The sequence below is a fragment of the Mirounga leonina genome, unplaced genomic scaffold (genome assembly GCF_011800145.1).
Source record: "Mirounga leonina isolate KUSES-001 unplaced genomic scaffold, KU_Mleo_1.0 Mir_166, whole genome shotgun sequence".
Classification (NCBI taxonomy): domain Eukaryota; kingdom Metazoa; phylum Chordata; class Mammalia; order Carnivora; family Phocidae; genus Mirounga; species Mirounga leonina.
The window spans coordinates 26,475,822-26,498,966 of record NW_023270418.1 but is presented as its reverse complement, the minus strand read 5'-3'; the positions used below and the strand labels follow the sequence as shown (position 1 = coordinate 26,498,966).

Here is a 23,145-nt window from a genome sequence, read left to right as displayed (position 1 = left end):
GATCACCTGGCCAAGATAGCTTTGCCACGTTGTCCAGTGTGATGCATTGTTCTCCCTTCTTTATATTCTATTTTTTGTAAGTAACTCACTAAGACTACCTTAGACTCCAGGCAGCAGGGGACTTAGGTCCACCTCTGAGAGTAGAGGGGAACATATAAATAAATGATTTAGAATTCTTCTGAAGGGAGAATCTGTCTCTTTTCACCATTTATTTATTTCTTCAGTCATTTGTTTATATCAGTATGAGATCCCACATTTATTGTATACTTTGGGTTATAACCAGATATTATGTTATTTGCTCAAATTGTTCCATGTTTGGTCGTTGGGCACTCTTTGAGTTTGTCTCATTTCCTTTTGACATGCCCCCATCTGTTTTGAACAATTCTTTGTGTTGGAGCATTATGAGATACTCAGACTCATCTTGCGTTGACCCTCTCCAGCCTTAGAATCAGTTATTTCTCCAGAGAGCCCTGCTTCCATCTATTAGAGAATACTATTTAGAAAATAAGATCTAGGAGCTGGATAGGCTCATTGCTACTTGGCTGTCATTTCCAGGTGATCTTAGAAGACGAAACTAGGAAATATACATACACACACATTTATGCTTATTTCTATATCTGCCCATCCATACCTGTAATAAGCTAAATATTTCTGACTCTAATTTTGTTCTTTCCAGCCTCCCCCACTTCCTGTGTGACTTCTTTTCCTCTAGTGCTAGCTCAACGACAGTTTTTTCTTTTTTAAGATTTTTATTTATTTATTTGAGAGAGAGAATGACTGAGAGAGCATGAGACGGGGGAGGGTCAGAGGGAGAAGCAGACTCCCCGCTGAGCAGGGAGCCCAATGCCGGACTCGATCCCAGGACTCCAGGATCATGACCTGAGCTGAAGGCAGTCGCTTAACCAACTGAGCCACCCAGGCGCCCTCAACGACAGTTTTTATCATGAATCAATATTGGATTTTGTCAACTGTTTTTTTGGCAGCAAATGATATGATCACGTTTAATTTTCTTTATTAGTATATTGATAAGGTCGATTACATCGACTGATTTTCAAATGTTGGCAATGTTGGTTCAGCCTTGCATACCTGGAATAATTTCCACTTCGTCATTGTGTATAGTCCTTTTTATACACTGCTGGACTTGGTTTGGTAATATTTTGCTGAGGATTTTTGTATCTATGTTCACGAGAAATGTTTGCTTGTAGGTTTCCTTAGTGGTAAGGCATTTATCTTATCTGGTGTTAGGATTCGGGTACTCTCTATGCTTTGGCTTGTTTGTTTTGTTTTGTTTGTCATTTGCTTAGTAAAAGAAACTATTATAAATTGTATTTACATTTTGCTGGATTTGGAAACCTGAGAAACTGATCCAAATAGCTCTTCCTTCAGTTTTTTTTTTTTTTTTAATTTTCTTTCCCAGTCAACTGAGTTGGAATATTCCCCTGCTAGAACAAAGGTGATACAACACTGATGAGTAAGTAGGCCAAGATATGAGTAAGGAGGGACAAAAAAACATGTCAGGTGGCGCCTGGGTGGCTCAGTCGTTAAGCGTCTGCCTTCGGCTCAGGTCATGATCCCAGGGTCCTGGGATCGAGCCCCGCATCGGGCTCCCTGCTCCGCGGGAAGCCTGCTTCTCCCTCTCCCACTGCCCCTGCTTGTGTTCCCTCTCTCTGTCAAATAAATAAATAAAATCTAAAAAAAAATTAAAAAAAAAAACAAAAACATGTCAGCCATTCCCATATTTAAGATATAAAATCTGTAACTTAAGATTCTTGATGCTTGGCATGTCGTGTCAAGGAGTCTAGTCATGCCCATTTGGGAATTAAAAGGTGAGACAAGACACCTCAGGACTTTGAGCAAAAGTGGTAGTGGCAATCTGCTTTTCCTGGTTAGGTTCCCTCCACTGTTACCATCCCTGCCTATCACAGAGGTGTGGGTGATAAGGTGGGGGAGAGAGGTGATCTTGGTGTATACAACAGAAATCAACTCTGGCTAACTTAAGCAGAAAAGAAATTTATTAGAAGATTAAAGGGGTGCTCACAAAACCAAAGGGAATATGTGATCATTTAGGCTAAGAAAATTGGTGTTAAACAAAGAAAGCCAGAAGGCAGGAACCACAGGCAAGACAAAGCCCTTGAAAGAGTTTTGTTAATACAATTCCTCTGGCACATCCACCGTTTCTGCCTTGGACACTACTATTGACGGCTGCCAAGACCACAACTGTTGGACCCTTGCTAATGTCATGCGCCATAACACTTATTGCAAATAAATTCTAACTAACCTAACTTCTGTATGGCATTAATTGCATTCCTTTGGCTGAGATAAGTTCTTCTGATGCTTGCTGAGCTGTGAGCATGGTAAGCATAATATTAATAATAATAATAATAACAATAATAATAATAATAACTGCTCTCAAATACACTGCTTCCTAGTACATTGACCATGTTCTTAGTGCTTACACATCTTAATTTAATCTTCACAGCAACTTCACAAATAGGTACTATTGTAATTCCCATTTTACTTAAGAGGAAACTGAGGCTTAGGGACATTAATTAACTCCCCCACGTTCTAAGAGAGTTTAGACAGAACCAGGATCTGCACACATGCCACCCTCTGGAGTCTTCTCTTGTGAACCTGTGAACACAGTGTTGTACAGTTTCCTACTTGTGAACCCAGTGCTGTACAGTTTCCTACCACATTTCAAATAGTGGGCAATTATCAAACCCTTTACCCAAGAGTTTGGGTAAAGGGCATCCAGAAAAATGTCATATCTCAGCTCCTGGTGGCCATGTTATAGTTTCTACATAGACATATATCTGGAATTTCTTTGTTGAGTCCCTGGGTTGTTCAGCTTAGTCTGGAAGTCAGTGGGCAAACTGAATATGCTATAGCTGAATTCTTGTTTCCCTGCTTTGTCAATTTAAGTAACTCGTATTTGAATTCTTCTTTTCTCACTTGAATTCTTACTTCTCAGTTTGCTAATTATTAACACACACCTCAACCCCACTGCGGTAGGGTCTTTGGAACTGAGTCATGGTGACTCCTAAGGCTTCTAGGGGGTAAATTATTTCTTTTAGAGACAATGGACACTTTCAGAAATGAATGGAGGCTCTCTCACAAAAAAGTAAGACTTTGCAATTATTTTTTACAATGTTTAGTGAGAGTTTACTGTGTACCTGGCTTTGTTTTAAAAACATATAAATGTTAATTTATAAGCTTCTCATAACAACTGTATGAAGTAGGCACTATCATTGTCTTCATTTTACAAATGAGGGAACTGAAGTGTAGAGGGGTTATACAACCTGTAACCTTCTTCACATGAATTTTTGGGGGTCTTGTGGCTGTGGGACAACACAACTTCCTTAATGCTCCCCTGGTTTTCATGACCTCTCTCATGATTCTGTCTGATTGCCATTGGGAAATTTAATGCTGAATCTCTTCTGAAGATATCTGCACTGTCAAGAAGAAATAATCCCAAGTCATGTAAATACATCAATGTTATGCCATAACAAACTAAGCTGGGTCTCTAATTGTTTCTTCTCTACGTGAATGGACTCAGAGGCTATGGTTGCTATCTTGGGTACCTCTTCCACTGAGAATTTCATGTATGTATAAATCCCTCTGGTTCCCCATCATTAGCTCCTAACATCCCAACATGACTCTATTTAACATCACTTTGGAGGGACCAATCTGTGTGCCATGGGCTCTTTGGTGTTCTTTTTGTGAATCTTCATGTAAAAGGTTGTCTATTTCACTAAGTGGCCTTATTTCACAGACATATTACTCTGAGCCTGTGGAATGAGCAGGGATAAAATCCCAGGCTGAAATGTTGTCCATGGTGGGTATGATGATTCTTTTTTGGAGTGGCTCAGCACTGTAGAGTCCATTCAGAGACTTTCTCCTGTTTTTCCTCATGGCAGCATCTCTGTGTGACAGGTTGGAGAATATTTTATAATCCCCATCTAGTAATTACTTTTTTTTTATTGTGTTATATTAATCACCATACATTACATCATTAGTTTTTGATGTAGTGTTCTATGATTCATTGTTTGCATATAACACCCAGTGCTCCATGAAGAGTAATTACCTTTTCTTTATATCTTCCTGCCTCTAGAGAACCTCAATCTTTGTGACCAGACATTAAGCAAGGAGATCAATGGGACATTTTCTTTCTTTTTGAGTGGCACTAGCAATTGAAGATCATAAGTGAAGTTGTGTCATCTTCCTTGAAGGGCAAGGTAAACGTTTAGCTCAGTTCTCCGGTCTGTTAGATTGTGGTATTTGAAGATGTGCTGTGTGAAGTTACAAGGGCAACACCTTCCCATGGATTTTTCAGAGTTTAATATCCCAGGTTTTAATATTCTCATGCTTCCAGACTGCTCGGCTGGAGTCCAGATATTACAGCAACCTTTATTGATTAGGAAAATGGTTATTTTTCTCAAATAATAGAGATGGTATTTTTCTCATCATTTAACATCCCTGCACTTAAGAGAGCACTTAGAAACTGGTGAGCACTCAGTACATCTTTGTTGAGGTAATGAGTGAAAAGATGAATAAATGAATACATGAATGAATGAGTGAATCTCTGAATGAGCTGTTTATTGAGCCTGTTAATGAAGCACATTCTGAAGTACCTGGTACGGTGTTATGAAAGCTAGTCTCACGTGCAGCTTAACACAGGCTTTGCAGAGGCCCTGGATCAAAGGTTTCAGACTTCCGTGAATAAGTAGCAGTAGTGCCTGGCTACCCATTATTGCTGATATCATTGTTGTTTTTTTACGATCTATTTATTTATTTTGAGAGAGAGTGAGAGAGAGCACACGTGAGCAGTGGGGGGGGAGGGGCAGAGGGAGAGAGAGAGAGAATCTCAAGCAGATTCCATGCTGAGCGTGGAGCCTGGTGCAGGGCTTGATCTCATGACCTCGAGAGCATGCTCCTGAGATCACGACCCTGAGATCATGACCTGAGCCGAAACCAAGAGTCTGACGCTCAACCGACTGGAGCCACCCAGGAGCTCCACTGATCTTATTGTTGTTAGCATTAAAAAGACATGGCCTATGGGACACACTCACTATCTACTTGAAAAGACAAAACTTTGGCATCTTCAGTATGTACTCTTTGGCTCCCACCATCTTTCAGCTCTCATATCTGCAACGCACCTCAGATTTTCTCTTCTTACCTTTTCCAGTGACCCACTGCAGGACTCAGTTCTTACCACGTATGGCCTAAGTGATGCCGTGGCTTAGAGCTGGTACACAGGAGGTGGTGACAAGGACATGAATTCAGGCTATATTTTGAAGGTAGAGATAACAAGATGTTCTCATGGACTACATGTGGAGTGTGAGGGAAAGAGAGCCAGGCCTGAATAATTCTGGCATTAAGGGATTCTTTGTGGAAGACTTTATCCGGGTTAGCCAGATATGTAGCCTGGATTCTGAGAATTGTGGAGGCTATTTTATGATGAAATTATACAGTTGGCTGAAATAATTGGTATAACCTTCAATAGATTCCTTTTGCAGTAGTCATGCCATGAAAGATAGTATCTCAACCTTTGTACCTGTTATCATTCCTGATGTTTGGCCCCCAATTTTTTGTTGTTAATATTTTTAAAAACAGTATGTTTGTTTAAACAGATTTGAATTTAAGTTATGCGGTCACTCACCCACATAAGTTTCTTTAGTAGTATGGTTCCAATAATTGTGTTGGTTTTCTTTTGTTATTTTTTTCAACAACCTTAAATACATATTATTCATAATAACAATACTTATTTAATAATAATACAACTTGGGGCGCCTGGGTGGCTCAGATGGTTAAGCGTCTGCCTTTGGCTCAGGTCATGATCCCAGCGTCCTGGGATCGAGTCCCGCATCGGGCTCCTGGCTCAGCGGAGAGCCTGCTTCTCCCTCTCCCTCTGCCTCTCCCCTGCTCATGCTCTCTCTCTATCTCTGTGTCTCAAATGAATAAATAAAATCTTTAAAAATAATAATAATACAACTTATGATTTATTACACACTATTAGGCAGTATTTTGGGTGATTCAACCATATCAACTCATTAAATTCTCCAAACAGCCTTGTGAAGTACTAATATCATCGCCTCTGTTTTAAACGGATGCACAGAAAGGCTGTGACTTGCCCAGGGTTACCAGCTAGCAAGTGGAAATGCCAGAATTTGAATGCAGATAGGTCACCCAGAGACCATGTTCTTCACTATAACGATATGCTGCCTCTGAAAATACTTGTGTTGTTTTCAAAGTGCCTTTTAAAATTGCTCTAAGAATTTTGTAATATAGTAAAAGTAGGAAACACAATGCCCCCACTTAATTTTTTCAGATGAAGAAATTAAAGCCCAGGAACATTTATGTTGCTTTTCCAAGGCGATAAAATGAAGATCACAGAAACCTTCAACCTACATAAAAATAAGCAATAGCCATTTTGAAGATAACTGAGTGGTAATTTGGAATATCTCAGTGGGGTCAGGAACTGACAAGTATGTATATACCCTTACACATTGAAAGATGGAGGTCAGAAGATGCCAGTCTCTGGGTTACTGGGAACCCTGTGCTGGTAATGGTGTCATCGTGCACTCATGTCATATGGGTGACTTGGGTGAGCTCTGAGTCATTTTCCATGCATAAGTAATTTATCCATTTTGCCTTCTGGTTTCGACAGGCGAGCCATAATTTCAAAATAGTATCTATGGAGAACAGCACCAAGGTGAATGAGTTTAGGCTCTTGGGACTGACTGACAGCCCAGAACTGCAAGTCCTTCTCTTCATAACGTTCACTTTCAGTTATCTCACTACCCTCATTGGAAATCTTGGGATGATCATGTTGATTCTGTTGGACTCTCGTCTCCACACTCCATGTATATTTTCCTCAGTAACCTCTCTCTGGCGGACTGTGCTTACTCCTCAGCTGTTACCCCCAGTGTGCTGGCTGGGTTTCTCACAGGGGATAAAGTCATCTCCTATGGTGGATGTATTGCTCAGACGTTCTTTGTGGCTTTTGCCAACGTAGACTGTTTCCTGTTAGCTGCCATGGCTTATGATCGGCATGTAGCAGTATGTAAGCCCTTACATTATACCACCACTGTGACTACCAGCTGGTGTGCTCAATTGGCAGTAAGCTGCTATGTCTGGGGCTTTGTTGAATCTGCCATCCATACTGGATTTACCTTCTGCCTCTCCTTCTGCCATTCCAATGTGGTCCATCACTTTTTCTGTGATAACCCACCCAATTCTGGCTCTTTCCTGCTCTGATATCTATATAAATGAGATTGTGCTCTTTATCTTAGCAGCTTTCAATGTCTGTTTTTCCCTTATAGTTATCTTGACCTCCTATCTGTTCGTCTTCATTGCCATCCTGAGGATGTGCTCAGCTGAGGGAAGAAAGAAAGCTTTCTCCACCTGTGCCTCACACCTCACTGCTGTAACCATCTTCTATGGGACTGTCATGTTCACGTACTTACAACCCAGTTCTAGTCATTCTATGGACAATGACCAAATGGCATCTATGTTCTATACAATAATAGTCCCCATGTTGAACCCTATTGTCTATAGTCTAAGGAATAAAGAGGTGAATAATGCTTTCAGGAAAACCACTAAGAAGCTGAAGATTCTGTTCAGCCCATAAATCAATTAGAGAGATTATAAAAACTGTATAATCAGTTATCTATTGTTGTGTAGCAAAATATCACAATGCTTGAAACAACAGTTTATTATGTCTCATAATTCTGTGGTTGGTGGGGTAGTTCCTTTACTGCTTTCCTATGGGCTCACTCATGAGGTTGCATACCTTCTGCATGGTCAGCTGGGCTGAAAGGTTCACGTTTCTAACTCATATTTCTACTCACGTTTCTAACTGTTGATTCTGGTTACTGTCCACCTCTTCTCCACATGCTCTTTCATCCTTTCTGATGGCTGAGTAATAGTCCATTGTATATATGGACCACATCTTTCTTATCCATTCATCTATTGAAGGAAATCTCGGCTCTTTCACAGTTTGGCTACTGTGGACATTGCTGATATGAACACTGGGGTGCATATGGCCCTTCTTTTCACTACATCTGTGTCTTAGGGGTAAACCCAGGAGTGCAATTTCTGGGTCGTAGGGTAGCTCTATTTTTAATTTTTTGAGGAACCTCCATGCTGTTTTCCGAAGTGGTTGTACCAACTTGCATTCCCACCAACAGTGTAAGAGGGTTCCCTTTTCTCCACAACATGCCACATTCTAAGAGTGGTTATGACTGTGAGAGGTTGACAAACTTAATGACTTTAGGGCCTGGGATTGTAGAAGGAAGATTTGCAGAAGCGGGAGGACAGTGGTAGAGAATGATTAGCAGAAGAGAGATGTCTTTCTAAAGCCTTCAAATTCAAATTCAAAAGATTTAAGGCACTGTTCCTACACAAGAACATATCACATAAAAAAAAAAAATTTAATGTGGATCTCACTACCAAAACAGACCTGCAGGCTAAAGGCAGCCAACAAACCAGGACCTTTCAGCCCTTGATCTTGGTGATTCAACCATGAGATGATAGTAATGAGAGGAAGAATGAGTTTCAGAAGGGACATTCTTTGACTCATGCTAAAATATGGATTTTAAGAAAGAAATTATGCAAAAGAATGGCTCATTTGGAATGGCTAGAACAGCCACTCAAGCTGGCAGAGGACAGATAGACTGAGGAACACTGGAGGAGACAAAATCATCAGTGGACCAAGTGTGTGAGAACAAGGAAATCAAAGAGAGGTTATAAACTTCAGAACTCATCCATCCCTGAATTTCTGCATGTCACCACCCACCTTTCTCAAACAAACATAAGGGCTATCATTCCATCCTAAGGATAATACTACAGCTAACTTATATATTAGGCCACGCTGAACACCCAGCATTTTGCTCATTGTTTATAATGCATTATCTCTTTATTTCTATAAGGAAAGAGAGAGAGAGAGAGGCGCACCATAAGAGACTCTTAATGATGGAGAACAAACTGAGGGTTGATGGTGGAAGGTGGGTGGTGAATGGGCTAATTGGGTGATGGGTATTAAGGAGGGCACTTGGGGTAAGCACTGGGTGTTATATATAAGTGATGAATCACTAAGTTCTACACCTGAAACTAATTTTACCATATTTGTTAACTAACTAGAATTTAAATAAAAAGTTGAATTTTTTAAAAAAAAAACTAAAAAACAAACCAATATCTTGAGGTAGATCTCATGACAATCTTCATTTTGTGTATGCAGAAAATCAGGTCTAGGTACTGAGGTTGGAACCAATGCCCCTTCAGTAGTCAATGATAGGGCTGATGTGCACCTCTTCCCAGAGCCCAGGCTCTACACTGGATGCTGTGCCTTGCTCTCTGAATTGACTCTGCTGGTTGTATACGCCCTTAATGCTCCAGTTACCTTACTACATCTACTCTGCTTATATGCTTCAGTTGCCTAAGTATAAAGGCCCTAACACTGATTTTGGGATGACAGAGACAATGAGTAATTGTAAATTGAGTTAAACTCAATGTTTTAAAAATTAAAACCAGTGGACTAAAGAACTAATCTTTGGGTATAAAACTTGGTTTGACAGTAATAATTTTATAAATTAGATACATTATCCAACCTCTGTGCCTCATAACTTAAATGGGCTTAATTACTAGTCAATCTTGTGGGGTCTTTGAGAAAAATAAATGAATACACACATATTGTCTAGAGCAGTTCTTGGCACACAAGCAACATAGAAGTGTCGAAATTTACATGCTTGTGGAACTGAAATGACAGATATATTTAATTCCAGACCTGCCATCTTGATCAAGACATTCCTTTTTCCACATCTCAGTTTACAAATTTATAAAAATTAGAAGGTGGGAGATGATCCACAAAGATCCTTTAGTTTCATCAGTGTATAACTATATAGGTAATTCATTCATTAAATTTTGTTGTCAAGTTCATACTAAAGACTTGAATAATTTGGAAGTAAGAATTACTGCTATGATGAAAAAAATGCACATCTATCTTCTTTCTTTCTTTTTTTTCTTTCTTTCTCCTCTCTCTTTGTCTCTCTCTTTCTCTTCAGGTATCTTTAAGTTACATATAAATTGCCTTTCTGTTCCTTTATTTCTCATTGCTACAGGGCTTCCTGTGATTCCCCAACAACACCCATGGAAAACAACACAGAAGTGACTGAATTCATCCTGCTGGGACTAACAAATGCCCCAGAGCTGCAGATCCCCCTCTTTCTCATGTTCACCCTCATTTATCTCATCAGTGTGGTTGGGAACTTGGGGATGATGATGCTGATTCTCTTGGACTCTCGCCTCCACACTCCCATGTACTTTTTCCTCAGTAACCTGTCTCTGGTGGACGTTTTTTACTCTACAAGCTGTCACTCCCAAGGTCATGGCTGGATTACTTATAGGAGACAAGGTCATCTCTTACCATGCATGTGCTGCTCAGATGTTCTTTTTTGCAGTCTTTGCCACTGTAGAAAGTTACCTCCTGGCTTCAATGGCCTATGACCACTATGCAGCAGTGTGCAAACCCCTCCATTACAACATGACCATGACCATAGGTATGTGTGCTCGTCTGGCCATAGGGTGCTATGTCTGTGGATTTCCAAATGCCTCTATCCACATTGGGAACATTTTCAGGCTCTCCTTCTGTAAGTCCAATGTGATCCATCACTTTTTCTGTGATGTTCCTGCAGTCATGGCTCTCTCTTGCTCTGATAAACATGTCAGTGAGCTGGTTCTTGTTTTTGTAGCAAACTTCCACATCTTTTTTGCTCTCCTCATTGTCTTGATTTCCTACTGTTCATTTTTATCACCATCCTGAAGATGCCCTCATCTACTGGATATCAGAAGGCTGTATCCACCTGTGCCTCCCACATCACTGCAGTGTCCATCTTCTATGGGACAGCCATGTTCATGTATTCCCAGCTCAGCTCCAGCCACTCCATGGACCCAGACAAAATTGTATCTGTGTTCTACACTATGATCATCCCCATGCTAAATCCTGTGGTGTATAGCCTGAGGAACAAAGAAGTCAAGAATGCTTTCAAGGTTGTTGAGAAGGCAAAACTGTCTCTAAGCTTCACCTCTTAGGGTTGTAGGATCCACAGTGACCTAGTTTCATTCCTGTCAGATCTTCTCCATGCACTAACTCAGGATTTACAGCCCACACAGCATTTAAATTACTGACATGATACTTTCCTCTTCAAAAGTCTGTCACTAAAAAAGAAAATAGCATGTCCAGTTGTGTAACATCTGGATGAGAATAGCCATGAGGACCTTAAATATTTAATGATCATGCTTATCATAAACATTATTAATTATATTTGATTTAGTCATATGTTCACATTTTCTCCACCATATTCTAATGCAAGTATATTGGTAAAACAGGGCTCAAACCCATGAAGAAAAGTTCATGTAAGGATGCATGTGTGCACATACACCCAGGAGTGGGAAATTTGTTAAAGGAGGGAGCTAGAGTATGTCTAGCTTTTAATAAAAAGTTAAAATAATTAATTGTGAATCAGAGCATAAATTAACATCTCAGATTTTTTATTTCTCTAGTTAAAAAACTATTCCAAGAATCTAAATGAAGAACAACATAACATGGATTTTTTTTTTTAAGGTAGATTTTATTTGTTAACCTATTTTTTTCAGAGCTATATAACATCCTAAAGGAGTTAATATTTATGTCTTCAGATAGTCGTTTGGTAGAAAAAGGGAATTGATTGGTAATAAAGCAATTTTGTCAATTTTTCTTTGTGGGACTATCAAATCTTCAACTGTAAGATAAATGCACAGAATAATGATGATATTAATTATTTTTCTCTCTGGAAATACTATGAGATGACTAGTGCTCCTCATGCAGGGACACATTAGTTTCAGATGAGCTGTCTTGTCTTGCCATTCTACTACTCACTCCCTCCTCTTCACTCACACTGAGTTCCCTGCTATTCCTGGACAATCTAAGCTCACTCCTGCCTCAGGGCCTTTGTACTTTCTGGTGTCAATGCTCAGAAAGCTCCCTCACTTCCCTCAGGTCTTTGCTTAAATGTTATCAAATCCCCAGTGGACACTGTTCCCAACTTGTTCTATTCTTCATGGTCCTTATCAGTACCCAACTATTTTTTTTTCTTTTTCTTTTTCTTTTTTTAAAATTTTATTTTATTATGTTATGTTAATCACCATACATTACATCATTAGTTTTTGACTCAACTATAGTACTCAACTATTATTATCATTATATTTAATTTGTTTGTTCACCTGTCCATATACCTCCTTACCTGGAACATACTATACACAGAAGTGTGACTTTGTTACTTTACTGACAACTTCCTCTACAGTACATACTTTATAGCCAGTTCACACTAATTTCTCAGTAAACATTTGTTAAATTTTCAATTAATCAATTAATTAAACATGAGTCCAACAGCCAATATATTTGAACCACTGATAAGATAGTTCATCACCTATTATATAACTCTTTAGGAAAGAACTTAGAGGGGTGCCTGGGTGGCTCAGTCATTAAGAGTCCGCCTTCGGCTCAGGTCATGATCCCAGGGTCCTGGGATCGAACCCTGCATCAGGCTCCCTGCTCTGCAGGAAGGCTGCTTCTCCCTCTCCCACCCCCACCCCCTGCTTGTGTTCCCTCTCTTGCTGTCTCTCTCTCTGTCAAATAAATAAATAAAACCTTAAAAAAAAAAAAAAGAATTTAGAGCATTTACTGAGATGCAACTAGTTTTTTTTTTTCCTATTTTTCACTCATCAGTTGTAAACCCCACATTTGAAAAGTTAATCTGTTGAAAACCATACTACCAAGTGGTTAATATATAACCATCTTTTAAGTTAGGAATTTTTCTTAAATGGCAAATAACACATCAACTGAATTCTATTTACTAAATCATAAAAAGACAAAATACAAGACTATGAGAATTTTCTACCTGATTCAATTTTCAAAATTTCTTCATACATACTGATGACTTGTTTAACTGCAATGATTCTAGGTAGCCATAAAAAATGTAAGCACGACAATACAACACTAAACACAACCTGCTCGATACGCTAACATAATTTATAATAATGATGTATGTATTTTATTTTGATCCTTCAGTGAGTTCAATTTGATACTAAAGCTTCCCAGGGGAATTTGCACTCCTGAATCCTTTCCCATCACTATAAAATTAGAAACATTGCACATCTCAAGATTTACAAAACTGTGCCTGAGAAATACAAATCAAAACCACAATGAGATACCACCTCTCACTCGTCAGAATGGTTAAAATTAACAAGTCAGGAAACGACAGATGTTGGTGGGGATGTGGAGAAAGGGGAACCCTCCTACACTGTTGGTGGGAATGCAAGCTGGGGCGGCCACTCTGGAAAACAGTATGGAGGTTCCTCAAGACATTAAAAATAGAGCTACCCTATAGCCCAGCAACTGCACTATTAGGTATTTACCCCAAAGATACAAATGTAGTGATTTGAAGGGGCACTTGCACCCCAATGTTCATAGCAACAATGTCCACAATAGCCAAACTGTGGAAAGAGCCAAAGTCTATCGACAGATGAATGGATAAAGAAGATGTGGTATATATATATATATATATATATACCTACAATGCAATATTACTCAGCCATCAGACAGGATAAATACTTACCATTTACAATGACGTGGATGGAGCTGAAGGGTATTATGCTGAGCGAAATAAGCCAATCAGAAAAAGACAATTATCATATGGTTTTACTCATATGTGGAATATAAGAAACAGGGCTGAGGACCGTAGGGGAAGAGAGGGAAAACAGAATGGGAAGTCATCTAAGAGGAGAAAAGCCATGAGAGACTGTAACTATAGGAAACAAACTGAGGGTTGCCGGAGGGGAGGTGGAGGGGGGGAATGGGGTAACTGGGTGATGGGCTTTAAGGAGGGCACATGATGTGATGAGCACTGGGTGTTATACAGCTGATAAATTTTACTTCTGTAAAATTTACTTTTACTTTGTTTGTTTGTTTGTTTTCATCAGCATGGGCTCATGTTTATTTGTTCTATACTCTGGTTATAATTCCATACTATGTTACTTGTTTTATTACTCAACTTGTTCCATCTTGGCCATTGGCAGCACCTTCAGTTTGACCTCTGTTTCCTTTGGATACGCCCCAATCCTTCTCTTTGTGTTTTTGGTTTTGTTTTGCTGTGTTTCGTTTTGTTTTTTTCTTTTTGGAAGTACAGGTTGCTCTAGGCTTATCTTGTATTTTTCCTGTCCCAGCCCTAAAATCAGTGATTTGTCCAAAGAGTCCTGCTTCCTTTTATTGGAGAATAATATTTAGGAAACAATATCTGAAGGCTGGATAGTCTCATCACTACTGGGGAATCATTTCTAGGCCCTCTAGGCAGACACAGTTAGAAAATGTGTGTGTGTATATGCACCTGTGTATACAAACAAATCTATCAAATCTACACTTCTTTGTATCAATATATATATCGAGAAAGAAAAAGAGAGAGAGAACCATGACTTCATAGTGATGTCTTTAGTATAATCTCTTCTATTTTAGCCTTTCCCCTTACTTCTCTGACCAACTCTAGTTTATCTGTTCAGCTCTAGTTTATATGTAAAGTCATTCAAAAATTGTTAACTAGCAACCCTGTGGGCAACAAATTTACCAACTAGAGTACAGTCTTTCTGGAATGTTCCTTCTGTTTTTAGCCTGTGGAGTTAACAGCTTCCAATCAACACATTACATCAGCTCCTTTTTTCCTCACTTTTCTGTGTCTTAGATCTTTTTATAATAGTCTACATTCTGTCCTGCGGTTCCTCCCACCTTCTAGCTGATTTTTTTTTTTTTTTACTTGTAATGAGTAAAGTTCACTTGTAGTGATGTACAGTTTTATAGGTTTTGACAAATCCATTCATTCATGTATCTGCCATCCCAATACCATAGGATGCAGGATAATTCTATCAATCTAAAAATCCCCCTATGTGTCCCTTTATAGACAACAACTTACACTTCTCTTAACCCCTGGATACAACTGAACTATTGTCCATTCTTACAGGTTTTCCTTCTCCAGGATGTCATATGAACAGGATTATATAATATGTGGTCTGATTCTTTCACTTTCTGGTTTTGGTCTGATTCTTTCACTTATTAAAACACACTTAAAGGGGCGCCTGGGTGGCTCAGTCGATTAAGTGGCTGCCTTCGGCTCAGGTAACGATCCCAGGGTCCCGAGACTGAGCCTGCTCAGCAGAGAGCCTGCTTCTCCCTCCCACTCTGCCTGCCTCTCTGCCTACCTGTGCTCTCTCTCTCTATCTCTCTGTCAATTAAATAAATAAATAAAAATCTTAAAAAAAAAACATTTAAAACAACATTTATGTTGTTCTAAGAATCATCAGCTCATATATTTTTATTACTGAATAGTATTCCGTTTACCATTCAACCAGTTTGCTTAACCATCCATCTTTAGGAGTATACCTGGTTGCTTCCTAGTCTTGATGATTCTCCATGAAGCTGCTATAAACATTTGCAAACAGCATTTTGGAGACATGCACTTTCAGTTTACTGTGGTAAGTACCTGCAAGGGCAAGTGCTGGGTCATATGACAAGTCCATGTGTAACCTGATAAGCAATTGCCACATGGTTTTTCAAAGTGATTGTACTCTTTTGCATCACCACAGCGCAAAAGGACTGATGGTTTCCATGGCTTCAAATCTGTAGAGTTTTGGGGCACCTGGGTGGCTCAGTTGGTTAAGCGACTGCCTTTGGCTCAGCTCATGATCCCAGAGTCCCGGGATCGAGTCCCGCATCGCATCGGGCTCCCTGCTCGGCAGGGAGTCTGCTTCTCCCTCTGACCCTCCCCCCACTCAAGCTCTCTCTGTCTCATTCTTTCTTTCTCAAATAAATAAATAAAATCTTTAAAAAAAAAAAAAAAGAAAGAAAAATCTTTTTTAAAAAAATCAATTAAGGGCGCCTGGGTGGCTCAGTTGGTTAAGCGACTGCCTTTGGCTCAGGTCATGATCCTGAAGTCCCAGGATCGAGTCCCACATCAGGCTCCCTGCTCAGCAGGGAGTCTGCTTCTCCCTCTGACCCTCCTCCCTCTCATGCTCTCTGTCTCTCATTCTCTCTGTCTCAAATAAATAAATAAAATTTAAAAAAAAATTTAGAAAAAAAAAGAGTTTACAAGAAAGAAGACATTTTAAGTTTTGGTCAAAATTATGGATTCTGGTATCAGACTGCCTGGATTTAAATCCTGGCTCCATTATTTTTTAGTCGTTTGATCTTGGGGAATATTCATAATCTCACTGTATTTCTTGTAAATTGGAAATTATAGTACCAACATCATAAAGTTATTGGGAAAAAAATCAAAGAAGGACTGGATGAGAGAACAGAAAGCCACTCTTAAATAGGATACCTTGCTCTTCACCATCAGCAGGCTGTTTCCCAGACCGCTTACCAAATTCCACCTTTCCTTCAATGATATTGTAGAATTCACACCAACTCATTACTTTAAAACAGCAGTAAAACTTTCTGTGTTTTAATATATATGGAACCCCTAATAATACTTGTGATAACCACAAAAACAGCCACTGAGTGCCCACTATGTGCTAGGCGCCATCCCGAGCACTTTACGTGTAACTTCTCACTTAAAAATTTAAAAAGTTTTTTTTTACGTTTTTACTTAAATCCTGGTTAGTTAACATAGTGTAATATTAGTTTCAGGTGCACGACATAGTGATTCAACACTTCCATACAATACCCGATGCTCATCTCAGCAAGTGCACTCCTTCATCCCCCTAAAATAAAATTTTAAATCACTTAAACAAAATGTAACATTCTTATTCATAAAATGAAATATTCTCATAGATGATAAGGCCCTCTTTCTTCAGATGATAGTTCTCACAAATCCATTATGCAATCGCCATCCCATCATCTCCTTGTCCCATTTTGCTCTGCTCTAGCACAATATTAATATTCCTGCTGATGTCAACCTGCCTGTTGTTGTCATCACATAATTTAATTTCAAATAGTTATCAATATTTCTGTCCCTTAAAATTTAGAATTTCTTTGTTGATATTCTGCCCCTGTCTTTCATCGCTTCCCCTGGAGGCAGGCTTCACGGGAAACTCCTTATTGTTAGATTCTCTACCTCTGAGGGCCTGGTTCCGAGCTTCCTGTGCTGCAAACACTTGCAAACAATAATGAGAGCCCAGATTGTTAGCACGACATAAGAGGCTTCTGATGAGCATTCTGCAGAGCTCTGAAGGTAATTAGTACAACTTGGCTTTATTAAGAACTTTCCTCAGGGCCTCCTTCAACTTCCTTGTCCCTCAGGCTATAAAAGCAGAAAGTTCAGCCTGGGGCTCACTACTCTGTAGAACCTAGTCACAGCCTTTTCCCCTTCCAAGGACTTGCCTAAATCATTGCATAAAAGCATCGATAAAAGCTCGAATCACAAAGATCAACCCAACTATAGTTATCTATGAGGCAAAGGTAGAGCAGGGCTTTGGCAGGCAACCTGATTTGCAGATGAATAGATATCCTGATTGCTGAAAAGGTTAAATGAACAGGATCAAGCTAGTCCGGTGAGAATTGTAGAGAGCAAGTCACATACAGTAGCAGAAATCATCTAAGGAGAAATCATATATAGCAGCTCCCCGCCCCCAGGTCAGTACCAGCAGCAATGGGAGGTCACAGAGACCGAAACCAATTGATGAGGGCCGCAGGGAGGGAAAGGTGATACGAGTACATAGGATTACATTTGTCAAATGCTCTCAAATACGCAGCCAGGCATCGGCAGCTTCTGCCAGACATCTTGGGGGTCATGATGGTGGCAGAGAGCAGGGGTGACAACGGCCACAAAATAATCGTAGACACATTTGAAAATCTAACTAGTATTTCCAAAGATGAGACCTTAGCTTCAGTCAAGTATTATTTGAGATTTTTAAACACTGGCTTTCCACCCCTGCCTTCAATTCCCACTACCCAATACCCTCTGCTTCTTATCATCTTTATTTGACCTCCACAATGCAGGAAGCCCTCATTACTTGTCACGCACTTTCCCTTCAAGAACAGGCCTGATACTTCCTGGACTAAAGGAAACAATTAAATTTTTAAATAGATTTATTAATGCATTTTTAAAAATAGTCCTTGACACTGAAGCTTTTAATTGCAAGGGGACGGGATTTTGAAAAATAAGATTTTCCTCGATATTCCCTAAAATGGATCTTTTCACTTAAAGAGCAATCCTGGAAGACAGGAAGCAGAGAGTTTATATCATGAAGCTAAAATTCACACTATGATAGTCATTTTCTTACTTAAAAGGGAAAGGAAAGATATTATCAGCAGGCAGGAGAGGAAAAAAATCAGAGGGTATCCTGATTAGATTACAGATGTATAGATTATAGATGTGGTTAAGAAGGGGTCAGTGTGTCCCAGCATCCTCCAACCCAGGATGACTCCCAGAGGGGTGAGTAAGTGATGTAAGCCCCCATCTCATTTTGTAGAAGTCCGGAAGACCGGGTACCTGTACCTCACTCTCTTGGGTGGTGGCAAGCCCACTAGAGAGTCTCTGCATCCAACACAGCAGCAGAGCAACATACCGCCAATGGTTGATGGATGTGTCTAGACAAGGGGACCAAGAACACTTCCACAGAACACTGACACCTCAGTATAAAAAACTGATGAGAGGAATGGAAAACCAAAGGAGGCTTAGGGCCCTACAAAAAGAATGCAGAGTATGTGTTTTAAGAGAGAAGCCATGGCGAGGACAGCAGCCCATAGGAGCGCATGACAAGAGGAACCAGAAACAACTAGCTCCCTCTGCAGAGGATAGTGAGAACAGAGGGAATTAGTTGTACTAAATGTCCTACTCCCAGTGCCAGGATGATACATAAATCCTCTGAGAATTTAGATCATTCCCAGGAGAAAGAGGGAATAAAGAAGAGAGAATTTTGAACCGATTTGGAATTCTGAATGGGCCATGTTTAAAACTGAGTTCCTTTGGGGCATCTGGCTGGTGCAGTCTGTAGAGCGTCTGACTCTTGACCTTGGGATTGTGAGTTCAAAGCCCCACACTGGGTGTAGAGATTACTTTTTTTAAAAGGGATAACAAAATTAAAAAACAGAATAATAAAATGTAACAAATTTTAAAAATAAGGCTAAAATTTTTTTTAAGAAGTAAAACTAAATTGCCTTGGGTTGAAAAACATTCTTTTTTTCTTTCTTTTACTTTCAGTGGCAAAAAAGATTGAGTTGAGTTAAAATAAAATTTTAAGATGTTATTTTTGTTGCACACCTGTGTTGAGACTGTAAATTGTATAACTATTACACTTATCAGAATATAGAGTAAAATGTCAGTAAGGGAGACAAGAATTATGAGAAAAAGTTAAGAGGCCTAAAAAATGCTTATCTGTTTAATAAAAGTGCAAGGAAAATATACAAAGAGAATAATAAAATTTAAAAAATAATTGAAGGAATTTCCCTTGAGCTTACAAAGAAACTAATGTCATCAGATCCAAAGAACTCACCAAGATCCTAATACCAATACTGAAGATAAGACATACATCTAGACTCAAGAATAAAACAAATAGGGGCACCCAGCTGGCTCAGTTGGTAGAGCATGTCACTCTTGATCTTGAGGCCATGAGTTCAAGCCCCACGTTGGGGGTAGTGTTTACTTAATAAAAAAAATTGTTTTGGGGCGCCTGGGTGGCTCAGTCGGTTAAGCGTCTGCCTTCAGCTCAGGTCATGGTCCCAGGGTCCTGGGATCGAGCCCCACATCCGGCTCCCTGCTCGGCGGGGAGCCTGCTTCTCCCTCTCCCTCTGCTGCTCCCCCTGCTTGTGCCCTCTCTCTGTCAAATAAATAAATAAAATCTTTAAAAAAAAAATTGTTTTAAGACTACAAAGAAAAAAAAAAGACTACAAAGAATATACTATACATTTCTGTAAAAGAAAAAAACAAAAATAAGTGATCTATAAGGGAACAACTAGACTATCATCACATTTTTATCTAGTATACTGAATGCCAGAAGTCGAAGGAAAAAAAAATGTCTATAAAGATCACAGAAAATTATTTTGATCTAGAATTTAATTTCCCAACTATTCTCTGGTCACAATGTAAGGCACAAAGAAATTAACAAAGGTCTAGCCAAGAATAATACCACCTATGCTTATCTGACGCTGATTAGTATATATTAAAACCTGTGCATTGTAGTAACTGTCAAAAAGGGGAAAGACTAAACTTGTAAATGCATTCATTAAAAGATGGGGGAAAAAAGATAGGGAAACAAATAAATTTGGGTGTGTTGCAAGTAAATTCTAACACAGTAACAAAGTATAAGACAAATTTTTTAGGGAACCTGATAAATAAAACCAGGAGCTAGTTCTTTGAAATGATCCATTTAATAGAAAACATATTGTCAGTCCATTGGGTACAAGAGAGACAGACAACAAAACAAATGAATGCCATTAGGACTGAAGAATGAGAAAAATACAGCCTGTGGAGGTCATTGTAAACTATGAGAAAGAATAGGTCATATATATCAGATCCACAAAAAACTGAATATGACCTGGAGCCACGTTTATCAATAGGGATAAAAATGAGATCAGACTCACTGATATGAGGAATTCTTAATCTCAGGAAACAAACTGAGGGTTGCTGGAGTGGGAGGTGGGGTGGGAGGGATGGGGTGACTGGGTGATAGACACTGGGGAGGGTGTGTGCTCTGGTAAGCACTGTGAATTGTGCAAGACTGTTGAATCTCAGATCTGTACCTCTGAAACAAATAATGCAATATATGTTAAGAAAAAAAAAAAAAGAAGAAGAAGGTAGCGGGAGGGGAGGAATGAAGCGGGGGAAATCGGAGGGGTAGACGAACCATGAGAGACGATGGACTCTGAAAAACAAACAGGGTTCTAGAGGGGAGGGGAATGGGAGGTTGGGTTAGCCTGGTGGTGGGTATTGAGGAGGGCACGTTCTGCATGGAGCACTGGGTGTTGTGCACAAACAATGAATCATGGAACACTTCATCTAAAACTAATGTTGTAATGTATGGGGATTAACATAAGAATAAAAAAAATGAGATCAGAGATGGATTTATGAAGGTTTCAAGAATATCATTATAGTTCTATCTGTTAAAATATTAGACAAATATAGTAAAATGCTAATATCCAGCAAACCTGGATGGTTGGCACATATGTTCATCAGAATATTCTCTATGTTTCTCTGTATGCTTAAAATATTACATAATAAAAATTATAATAGAATACTCTATATAATTTTTTAAATTACATTTAAAAATCTAAAGCATCATCCTTTATTTCTCAGGAAAAGATAAATTATTAAATTAGTACAGAAGAAATATAAAGCTAAGTATACCATCAAAGTTGAAAAGCAATCAAACCCCACTTCCATCAAAGGCATCAGAATAAGATAGATTTTATGCAGATGTTCTCTGGAACTTGCACAAAACAGACAGTTTTCTGTCACAGTTAAACACCAACTACATAATAGATGCAGCACTAATAACAAAACCAGAATCAGAGAGCATATATATACACACCAAAATAAAAGCAAACAAAAACCTCACTTATTTATTCAACTGCAAAATGTTGGAATAAAAAGTTAACAAAGTGAGTCAGTTCCACTGTGTAAAAAAAAAATAAACCTGGGATTTCTTCCAAGGATGCAAGCATAGTCCAACATTAGAATGTCTATTAATATGATTTATTTTTATTATATATTAAAAGAAAAATTCATATGGCCATAGTGACATATGTCCAAAAGAAGCATTTGATAAAATGTAACACTTACTCTTTACTTCAAAATATAGACAACAAAAAAGAACAAGTTTGAACATCAGGAATAGACTTCTTTATGTTGATAAGGGAGGTTGTATTCCAGAAATCAGCATATTAAAAACATTTCCATTGATATCATGTCTGGGGCAAAACAGTTGTCCCTCACAGTATTTATTTCACATATTTCTAGAAGTTACAACCAATGCAACAGATTTTTTTACGTAAAATAAAGTGTTAAAGATTCAACTGGAAGTGAAAAAGTGTTACAATTTATGTATTGTATTTTGCCATGGAGAAAACCAGAAAATGAACTAAAAAATCATCACAACCTAGTAAGAGATTTGTGTGTGATAATCTATATGCAAGAAAAACATTTTTAAAAATTAATGTCTCGGGCGCCTGGGTGGCTCAGATGGTTAAGCGTCTGCCTTTGGCTCAGGTCATGATCCCAGGGTCCTAGGATCGAGTCCCGCATCGGGCTCCCTGCTCCTTGGGAGCCTACTTCTCCCTCTGCCTCTCTCTCTCTCTCTGTGTCTCTCATGAATAAATAAATAAAATCTTTAAAAAAAAATTAATGTCTCTAATTGACTAAAGCCATGCTGTTCATTATGGTAGCAGCAACCAAATGTGACTATTAAGCTCTGGATATGAGGCTAATCAGAATTAGGATGTATTCTAACATAAACCCTGGATTTTAAGGATTTAATATGAAAAAATAAAGTAAAATATCTTATTAATAATTTTTATAAGTTATATGTTGAAATGATAGTATTTTAGATACGTGTCAAAATATGCTATGAAAAATTAATTTATCTATTAATTTTTAATGTGACTGTAAGAAAATTTTAACTGTATTTGTGATTCATATTATATTTCTACTGAACAACATTGGATTAGACAATGCAATGAAAGAGAGATTTAATTCATACCAATAACACAAACTACCATTACTACTTAGGAACCAACTTAATAAGATCAGTATCACTGTATATAAAGAAAACTATAAAATCTATAGAAGGACACAATTTTTTAAAATTATGAAAACAGAAGGTATGGGGTGCCTGGGTGGTGCGGTTAGTTGAGTGTCCAACTCTTGGTTTCAACTCAGGTCGTGAGATGAGCCCCACGTTGGGCTCTGTGTTCAGCACAGAGTCTGCTTGGGATTCTCTCTCCCTCTCCCTCTGCCCCTCCCACTCATGCTCACTCTCTCTCTCTCTCTCAAATAGGTGGATCTGTAAACAGATAGCAAAATACATTCCAAACCTTCAAAAATTAAAGAAACTAAATTAAATCTACTATAGGGTTAAAGTATATCTGGTGTGTGTGTGGGGGGGAGTCATTCCTGAAAACAAACTGAA

General features: G+C 38.8%; 1 protein-coding gene and 1 pseudogene across 1 annotated transcript; both read left to right on the top strand.

Annotated features, from left to right (window-relative positions):
• Positions 1-6,508: 6,508 nt before the first annotated feature.
• Positions 6,509-7,691, top strand: LOC118015604 (annotated as a pseudogene).
• Positions 7,692-10,146: 2,455 nt separating this feature from the next.
• LOC118015603 (olfactory receptor 5B2-like) lies at positions 10,147-11,279 on the top strand. The gene is given in 3 exon segments (XM_035012342.1): positions 10,147-10,365; positions 10,367-10,793; positions 10,796-11,279. Coding segments are annotated over 3 exon segments (939 nt in total). The 3' UTR covers positions 11,089-11,279.
• Positions 11,280-23,145: the final 11,866 nt, after the last annotated feature.